Raw genomic sequence first — 10,603 nt, forward strand, 5'->3', positions numbered from 1 at the left:
AAAACACGTCCCATTCATAAATTCCTAGGACTGTTATAATACGTACCATCTCAACGTGAAAAGTTAATTTTAAAAGGGAGATGATTTTGAAGACATGGCTGCGTTTTCTTTTCCCCAGACTACGAAAGCTTCAAATATCGAATTTCCTTTTGATTAGTCAATTGCGTAACAGAAGGCCCTTCAGATTACAATCATATACAATAAAAAAGACGCTAAATTTGCAGGTGAAGGTCGCTTAGATTTAATTCAAATTCCCTTTCGATTGACGTTCACTATATGATAGAAATTAGAGCTAAGCTTTCGCTTAAATTGTTATATTGTTATTATTTGTCGTTATATTCGTGATCAACGTCACAAAATCAACCAGAATTCGCGGCTCAGATGCAGGATACAGTTTTGATGTTGACCAGTGCGATCTTTGTCCGTGGATTTTCCGCTCTAATTTTCCTCCCGCCGTTTCGTGACGCGCCATTGAGGCGCCGTCCGATTATTCTGGGCGACGAGACTGCGAGGAGAGAAAACTGCGGATTCACGGACGACGACGGCCGTGGCGAAGCTCGAGCTCTTATGAATCTCCTCGGGTGCGTTTCGTGCTGTTCGCAGGGAAGGTACACGAGTAAGGGCGACGTGTGGGCGTTCGCCGTGACCCTATGGGAGATCCTGACGTTCGCGCGGGAGCAGCCCTTCGAGGAATTTCCGGATCATCGAATAGTCGAGAACGCGACTTACTTTTACGAGGAGGATAAGCGGAGGGTAAGTGCGCGGAATAATTCTTCGACGTCTCGTATCTCCGCCCTCCCTCCCCCTCTCTCTCTCTCTTTCTCTCACTCTCTCTGTCTGTCTATCTTTCGCTAGTGCTCGTGCGCGCATTGTGTCCGGCGTACTTAACGTAATGAGCATACTGAGCACTTGATTTCGCGTCGAGTGCCTCGCGGAGATTTTCAGGCCGGCTTTGAACGCCGCTATTTATTCCTTCTTTCAGACTTCTGATTACCTTACTCCGTGGATTCTTACGACTTTACTCAATTTTCCTCCTTTTCTCTCTCTTTTCTTTCCGTTTTTTCTTTGTCCTCTCTTTCTCTCTCTCCCTCTCTCTCGTGCGCGCACACGGTTAATTTCAAAAGTGGTCCTCTCTCAGCGGGCCGACGCGTTCTCTCTCTCTCTCTCTCTCTATCTATTTTTCTCTCTCTTTCGAAGGCGAATGTAGCGCAATTAACGTCATCGAAGAGGGTCGCGGGCTCTCGAATAAATGCGCGGCCGCGTGCCAAACACGCAATTGTGAAAGCGCGTGCGCGCGCGAGTGTTTCCATAAAAACGGAAGCGAAGCGCTACTCGCCCGGTAATTCGTGTAACGTAATAAATATCGCGTCTAGCGCGCCCCGTGTCGAGCCAGTCGCGTACGCTTTGCCAGCGTCGACAGTGCTTCAAAATAACACGCGCGCCGCGTAAGAATTGTTATTCCATTATTTTCTGCCCCTTCGCCTCTCTTTTTCCCTGTCGGTTTTGCCGGCCGCAAATATTTGCCATTAATTATGAACATAAAGTGTTCTTTAATCACGCGGCTCGCCTCGTTTATTTTAAAACAGCGTCGCGTTCGATTGCGACGCGAGAGCCGATAATTCGTTTTCTGTTCCAGCGCGTTCGCGAGAAAAAGCACGTGCTCGCCGAGTTATCGCGGCGAACTTATGCCCATATTATCCGCGCGTATTAAGTATAATTGAACGAGTTTATGCATCACATGGCCAAGCGTCGTAATTAACAGAGCAGCATTTCTAGCGGAGGTCAAATTCAATTCCTTTTGTCGCCATTAATTTTCCTTTCAAACAAATGATATCAAATTTGGCCAGAAGGGTTGAAATATTTAATATCTAAGTCTCTCGTAAAAATCGAACCGATAAACTCCACTTTTTTTTTCTATTCTTAAAGTTTGAAAGGTAATCCATGTAAAAACTCAGAAAAGAACGACTGAAAGGGCAATTTAAATTTACTAAAATTAAGGAATTTATTTTTCAGAAAAATATAAGTTTACAAAAATTAAGAAGCTTATACAGAAAAATGATCAATTCTAACTCATTTAAAAAGAACAGTGGCGATAAAAATAAAAGAATTTAAGAAATTGTTTAGTAAGTCGATTTTATTGATATTCAATAAAAAATCTCCAAAAAATGCTTTAGATGTCTCTAAGAACCTATGGAGAACGGATATTGTAGTTCAATAAAAAACAAATCACAATTCTAATTACATAAAATATGTAATTTAACATATTAATAAGTTAATTTATTTCTTAATTACACTACAATATCCGTGCGTGGGTTGCAAGCCGTTAAAATACAGATTTTTTAAACGAATTAATTATACTTAATTCATCCGATAAATTGATCACAACGCTGGTCAAACATCAACGCGGTCCGAATCACATCGAGTGGTCCCCGCACGAATCAGAACGGAGTTCTCTCTTTTGTTTCGCTCAGATGATACTGCCGCTGCCAAAGAACTGTCCGAAGGAGATCTACGACCTGATGCACGAGTGCTGGCAGAGGAACGACGTCGACCGGCCGACATTCCGCGAGATCCACATGTTCCTGCAGCGTAAGAACCTCGGCTACAAGCCCGGTGAGTCGAACGATACCTGATACAGAGAACTGGAAGGCTGGAACCTGATCCGGCTTTCTATGATCGGCGAGCTCAACGGCAATTGGTGGAACTGCCCCTCATCGACCAAGCTAGATCAAGTCAGACCAAGTTAGTATCTAGGTGACGATCCGTAAATCGGCACGATCGAGCGAACCAACCGAAATCATCGCCGTCGTCGTCGCCCTCGTTCGTCGATGGTTCGCGCGCCCTCGCGTTACACGCGCTACGTGTCGATGACGACCTACGTATCACGCTAACGTTGCGGGGAGAGTACGTCGTCGTCGGGACCGACGGGTCACAGAAATGTCGAGCCCGATTTCGCGCGGTGACGACGTTCTCCTCACGGTTTTTTCATATGACACGTCGACCGTGGAGTCTCCTCCGCGAGCCGCGCGTACATCGTCTACGCTGTTGTGAATAGCGTTAGCTAACCGATAACCGGTACGAATCGCACAAATCACTGTCGCCGTAGTAGCAGCAGCAGCTACAACCGCCGCCGCCGTGCGCGCTTCGCGAGAGAACCTTGTCCGGTGGGCACGTATTGTCCCCGGAAAATCGAAATCTCGAAATTCGGAAACGGACCGATTTCCCGGAAAGTCGGGATACCGGAATCCGAATACCGAGACTATCTTCCGAAATACAGTATTTCCGAAGTATCGGAAGCATACCCATTTTTTCGAAAGGGTATAATACCGAAATGTGAATACCGATCGCGAGACAATTTTATTATTATTTTTTTCTCCCCGTTCTTTTTGTAGTTGTCCTCCTTTTTCTTCTTACCTTAACGTAGTGTCTTTGAAGAATCGTATAATTAATTACTTGATTATGTTTGATATGCAAAAGGAATAATTTCTCTTAATAAATATATAAAGAATTAAAGATATCCTGAAATATTCGAAATACACATTTTTCCCGAAAAATCATAATACCGAAATATGAATATAGAGAGAAAATATTATTATTATTTTACACAATAAAAAATTTGATTTTTCATTCATTTGACATGGGTAATGTGTTAAAAAGATGTGTCTCAACGGATGTTAATAAGATAAATATGTTAATTTAACATTAGAAGTAGACATTTGTCTACTTCTTAACGCATTCCGCACGTTAAACTAACAAAATTTTACTGGACCGTTTTCAACACTAGACCCTTTATCGTGAACTTTCTTTTCGAATATAACTCGTTCGAAATATTCGTTATTGACATTTCGATAACATTGTACGGCCCCAATGTTTCGATAAAATTGTATCTCGGATTATCCTGATATATTCGGACTCCGGTATTATACATAGCTTTCCAGAAAATTGTCCCACTTTTTAAAATTCGGTACATTCTTTTTCAGGACGATGCATGCCCACCCGTAGCTCGCGACTCGTGGTTTCTCGCGCGAGCGAATAGCCGAAGCCGAAGCGCGCGGATCGTTACCGTCGAGGACGGACGGACGGATGTCGATCCGTCCGTCCCGCCGGTCGTGCGCGCGTCGGCCGTCGCTTGCGCAACGTTTGACAATTGACAATAGCCGTAACAATGTTCGTTTCTTAGTCTACGACTCGCGACGGAATTCCAGCCGGGATTCTATTTGTAATTTCGCGCGCCACGTTACGCTGTACGTATTCGAGGATTTATTATTCGCGTATGTGTGGAGGTGCGTTGTTAGGTATATGTATGTACGTGTACGTGTGTATGATGTGTGTGCGTGTGTGTGTGTGTGTGTGTGTGCGCACTCGTCTCTATTTAAGTGTTATTGCGATTTTTCTCGCGAACAGAACTCCCCGTCCCGGCGATTCCGTCGCGAATCACACCGATCGTCCACGCAGCGGGCGTTATACGACTAGCCGCGCTGTGCCCTTTGACCCCGCATCGTGCATCGTCGCCCCCGCCAATCCCGAGAATACGAACAGTCAGCGGAGGGAAGCTTGCGATACTTCCTCTTCCCTCGATGAATTTCGCAACGGATATGTATCCAACAGTGCGATTCGTTTTCTGGCAATTCGCGAAACGGAAATTTTCCTATCGGGTCCCGAATGCGTTTCGAAGTTCATCATAGTGAGAATGCCGCCGCTACCTTTCTTCCATTGACTGTGTATGTGTATCTGTGTGTGTGTGTGTGTGTGTGTGTGTGTGCACAGTCGGGACCATAAAAGTGGACACATTTGTTTTATTTTCGCGATATTTTTCGGAAAGCAAAATTTAACTACAATGGGAACAAATATAAAAAGGCTCTTGCTTATAACCGAAAATAGAAAGAGATTCTATATATAGAGATAAATTAAATTTTTGTGAGAGGATAACAATGTTTCAACTATAACGAGAGCATATTGGAACGATATTAATCTTTTGCACAACTTTGTATCGGCCAGCAGAAATAATAAAGAGAACGGCCGAGCGCTCATAGGCATCCTGCCCAAATTTTTCGGAGAAATCTTGAATCCAACTATGACTTAAAATAAAATTTATGACGCGTGGATTACAAATATGGAGAGTCCTAAGGTAGACAGAGTTATCGTTACAGAAGAAATAGCCAATTTAAAATTCCACTTTCACTAGATGGCGCCTAGTGGATCTATGAGTTGTGCAACAACCGATCGATGATTGGATTCCGCGCCACACACCTTTATATTACTCAGATCTCTTTGATAATTTGTGCATTTGTTTTACTTTTCTTTACTAGTCAAAATACGTGACGTCATTTAGGGAAAACGGAATTTTAAATGGACTATTTTTTTCCGAAACGGTCCGTCCACTTCGAGACTTTCATATTCGTAATACGTCATAAGTTTTATTTTAAGTCAAAGTTGGATTCCAAACTTTTTGTCTGGGAAAATTCGAATTTGTTCGGACTTTTTGTAACTTGTTCTTTATACAGAAAATAAGAAATAAATACACGTAAATTCTACGTTCCGCAAGATTTTGTCCCCTTAATTATATTTTTTCCCCTAATTATGTTTATTTAATTACATTTATTCTCGTAAATTTTGTCTCCTAATTATATGATCTTTTGAAAGTAAATTATTAAAACGCTTACTCCACGTTCTTTTAGTCGCGGTAACTGAAAACGGATATACGAGTGCAATGGATTAATACTTTTAATAAAAAACAATCAATAATTTACATTTTCCCTTCATCCATAAAAAAAATGTGCAGTATTCCGATTTTTAATGCAATATTAAAAATTTTTCTTTTAGTGCGTTACATGCAACTGTAATACTTTTGCATTACTTTTTCAAAGAGAATATTTCATTTTCCGATTTAAATAATAATAATAATAATAATCAATAAAATAATCAATATTTTCCCCAAGTTATTAACGATTCTGTACTACCGATCGACATCGAAGAAAAAGAAATGTGTCCACCATTACGGTCTCAATTGATGCTCGGGTGATTAACATGCGCTCATTCGATGTGCGAAACCTTCGTCGCTCGACCTTCCGGCTTGTCTTCGCGCCACCTGTTCCACCTTCGTCTCCTCGCGCTCTCATTACATGTATTTCGCCCTGCCTCCCGCTCACCCTCGGAGGTGCACGACCGAAAGGACAACTACGCGATACGATGCTGATGACAATGATCGCGGAGTGTGCCCCGACGACGGCGTCGTCCGCGTGATCCGAATGGGATAGATTACGCTTTTGATCCGCGGCATTCGATACGAAACGGAAGCGTTTCGAAGCGCCGGCAATACGCGGGGAGCACGTTCGATAAATCGCGCGCACGCTGTTCCCCTCCCCGAAATTGATACTGTCAGCAAACAAGCTTATGATATTCCCCGCCGTAACGGCACTCGTGTCACGTTCGGGATATACGCCGTAGGATCGGACTCGAAAATCGGCGACGGTTGCCGCCGACGCGAGCACAGCGTGGCCGGCTCGCTCCGCGACTCTCGGGAGGGAAGGAGGAGAAAGGGAAGGAAGATGGGAAAGAAAAATGGGGAAAAAACGCGAACCCCGCGCGCACATTCGGGAGAGAGAGCGCGTCGACTTTCACTTTCGGCCGGATCACGGTGTGTATCCCGTTCCCACGCGGGCCTTTTGTACGCCACTTTCGTACGGACGTGATGAGAGATTTGTTTCTCCGGAGAGGATATAGATCTACACGTATATGTACACACACACACACATACATATGAATATATATACATATATATAAAGTTTTTAAGAGCGATTAAGCGAATTGTGTTGTTTTTAACGGAGCGGAGTGTATACGAGGGGTAGCTCGGGGTCGCGGGTGAAGACTTAAATCTGGCTAGTGGAACTCGCAGAGGAAGAGGGAAGTTTTTCTTACACGGAAAAAAATGCATCTCAAGTCAATGATAAGTATTCTCATACGTAAGCAAGAATATTACAATCTTCTTAGAAGGTTTTTAGCCTTGATTTGATTGAACTTATATCGACGTAGGTATTACTTGTACCCAATTCCAGACTAAAAGTCTTCTAAAGATATTGTTATATTCTTGTTTAAATCTGAGAATACCTATCGTTGATTCGAGACTATTTCTTTTCCGTGCAGATTATGTGGATCCGAGAGCTAATTGTTTTTGGTATATTTAGTTCTTTTATTTTGTAAGTTATCTGTTCGAATAGACGTAGTGCAGAATGACCGATGTATTTGGCGAAGTTTCGGAGTACCGACATTTAAGCGGGGTTTCGTCTACACGTATTTGCAATTTTCGAGCGTCTCGCCCATGCAATTTCGCGAAACAAATTAAATTAATTTTCGGGGATATCAAAACTAGAAAATGAAAATTTTTGGACTGCATCACGTAAACACATTAGAAACAGAAAAGTATCATCACAATATTAAATTGAAGTTTTACAATATCATAAACCATAAATTGTAAATTAATATTGTAAATTCAGTTTCGTCCTAACCTCAAAGTGGTCGAATTAATTTAGCGAGAAAGATCGGATTGATTTTTGAAAACCTCAGAACTAGAAAATCAAATTTTTCATCGTACTATGTAACCGTTAGAAACAGAACTAATTATCATCATAAGTTAATTTTTGTCTCAGTTTCAGAATAATCAATCAATATTTCACGGAATTCAATGAATTTTTAGAGATATCAAAAGCAAAATTAAAATCTCATTCGTTCGCGTGTTTTAACCACTACACAAACAGAAAACTATCTTTATAATATTAAATCAAGGTCTCACAATTCCTACTGTAAATTAATCTCTGCCTCAATCTAAAAACGGACCCTGTCACTTGCAACAATCCGACTTTATTAATATTTACCTCAAAGAACAACGACTGCACGTCCATCATTGCGGTGATCTCAACTTTCCGACACGCTTTATTTGGCATCATTGCGACGCCCAGAAGTGAAGATATTAACGATCATATCGAACCGCGCAATCGATTGGCTCGACGCGGCTACAATGTACTCCGACGACATTCCATCACGTACGTCCTTACGCGAGACGTAAACACTGCGACGCGGCCTTGCCCCTTCTCTCGCGCCACGCCGCCGGCCGCTTAACTGCGCGGTCACTCACCGCGTGGACGCGCATGCGCACCGCGCGGTAGCGCTTCGATCACTAGAGAACTGGTGCTTTCCATTTGGTGACACAAACCGACGTAAGTCGGCACAAGCATCGTTTTATCTTTGTTATTCATTGAATGCGGAACAAAGACGAAGTGATGTTTGCGTCGACTCGTGTCACCAAATGGAAAACAGCAAGCCTCTAATTGAAGGGACGTTATATCGCTACCATTTCTAATTGGTCCGCCATGTTATAGCCTTTACCGCCACTTTGTCAATCTTATTATTTTCTGTGAAAAAATTTTTTATTTTCGTTAATAAATGCTCGAGTTAAAATAGAAGGAATTGATATTTCATTTTTAATAAATTAACAAGTAGGAATATATACATATAAATAGATGTATATAAAAAAATTCACTTATATAATTATATAGTCATATATATAATATATTATGAATTAAATGTGTACTTATCAGTATAGACGATATAATTAATAATTGACTTTGATTCGAGCTCACATATAACAATACATAATTGAAGAGAAATTGATTAAAGGGAAAAAGTTAAATTTATAACCAAATTGACTGTATCTTTTAACCAGTCTCTTTTGATATTTTTTTATATATTACATTCTGATTATAGTGTATATTGTAAATATTTGTATATTGTAATTATTTGTTGGTATCCACTTTTTATAATTAGTATTTTTATATTTTTTACCCAATTTATCGGTGTTATAGAGATCTCTCGGAAATACTTTTATAATATATTTCTTTTCCCTAAAGAATTATTACAAAAAGATACAGTCAATCATTTTTAAAGCAATAACTATTTTACAGCACAAAAATATCAGTTCTATGCTGCTTACGCGAGTTTTTACTACAGTACCGTTTGACAAACTGAAACACATCCTGCACTTATCCCTTTCTCTCTCGCAGGATTTCGCTAAAACATAGCAGGACTTTTCTTACGGGGTCACTCTGATTAGAGTCTATCGAGCACGTGCTCGCCTAAGCACGAGGTCATCGTTTCTCGCGCGTGCGCGCTATGACTTCGAGCTACACCGGCTACATTCCGATATTCACTGGCAGTACTGTGAAAATCTACAATATACGTAATATAAATTATAGATTTTTACTACTGACGCTGAATTTCGGAACACAGCAACTTTCGTTGTTCGTGCAGCATGCAATGCGCTTGTCGATTCCGAGGAAACGGAATTTTGGAAAGTTGTAATTTGAGAACGAGTCGACGTAGAGATACAAAGTAAAATACAACCTAGGCGATTATGATTTTTGGTTTTATTACCGATTCGAAGGACGGACAAGTGTCGCAACAGGGTCTAAATCGGGAATTTCCTTGCACAATGTATCTTTTTCACTCGCAACTGTCGAGATTTCTCCCTTCGTTGACACGATGTCAATCGATCGCCATCTTGCACAACAAACGTGGAAGAAGTGGCGAAAGGAAAACGCGAGTAGGCGATATTCACTGGCAGTACTGAAAATAGGCCTCGCGAGCCTAGCATGTTTCTACTAGGGTTAATCGCGCGACCAACGACTCCCGCCCGCCGATTGACCTACGGCCGGCGCCGCGGCTCCTCGTTAATTCTTTCGTCGGACGCGCCGGAGGGTCGGATTATACGCGGACTGTGTCATACTAAACGCGAGCTCTCGTCGATGCGCGAGAGAATCGCGAAATGGGTCTCGAGAGCGCGGGGGAGGCTGCGCCTTGCGCGACGAGGCGTTCTCCGTGCTGAATTAATCGGACCGTTGCGCGCTACACAAGGAGAAGGCAGCAGGAAGGAAATACGTTTCTCTCTCCCCTCCCCCCCCCCTTCTCCCTCGTCTATTTTTTCCCCGAGGAGTTCGAGAAAGGTGGGTAATCTTAAGCCGCGAGTTCTCGCGTTAAGTTTCTCCCTCCGACCGTACCGTTAAGCTTAAGATGCCCTTCAGCCGAAGTGCATAAATGTTTGACAATACCATTAGAGGTTGCAGTAAAGAATTCATATAGAGTATGTAAAGAATGTTATATACCGGAATTAATATCCGAGACGGTGTGTGTGTGTGTGTGTGTGTAAATTGTTAGGGTCGATTACCGCGTGCGCGGCGGTCGATCCCGCGGGATCGCCTCTAGGCGGTCGCGCGCCCTCGCGCACGATCGTCGTTGTTTCGGGAAGGGGCTCCGTGATTCATCAGCCCTTCTCTCTCTCCCTCTCTTTCTCTCTGTGTCCGACCCGCAGAGCCAGCTCTCCGTGGACCGGAGGGTGCTAGATGTGTGTCGTGATTTTAGAGAGGAGAGGGAAGCACGCGGAGACGGAAATCGGAGTGAGGCAAGATAGAAAGATAGAGAGAAAGAGAGAGAGAGAGAGAGAGAGAGAGATGTGGAGGGAAAGAAGCACGTGTGACCTGACGTTAAGTTTATAGCGTGGAACAGGGATGGGCGATTTACTCGGCGAACGGTTTTCGTGTGACTCGACGTGCAC

General features: G+C 42.6%; 1 protein-coding gene across 1 annotated transcript in view; it reads left to right on the plus strand.

The window, feature by feature from the left end:
* Nucleotides 1-3,471, plus strand: part of LOC106749403 (discoidin domain-containing receptor 2-like) — a 325,440-nt gene extending 321,969 nt beyond the window's left edge. Inside the window, exons 18-19 of the mRNA XM_014628805.1 lie at nt 604-753; nt 2,472-3,471. Coding sequence (XP_014484291.1) covers nt 604-753; nt 2,472-2,633 — 312 coding nt within the window. The 3' untranslated portion in view covers nt 2,634-3,471. The remainder of the gene's footprint in view (nt 1-603; nt 754-2,471) is intronic.
* Nucleotides 3,472-10,603: the final 7,132 nt, after the last annotated feature.

The sequence above is a fragment of the Dinoponera quadriceps genome, unplaced genomic scaffold (genome assembly GCF_001313825.1).
Source record: "Dinoponera quadriceps isolate SergipeBrazil2010 unplaced genomic scaffold, ASM131382v1 scaffold3386, whole genome shotgun sequence".
NCBI classification, from domain to species: Eukaryota; Metazoa; Arthropoda; class Insecta; order Hymenoptera; family Formicidae; genus Dinoponera; species Dinoponera quadriceps.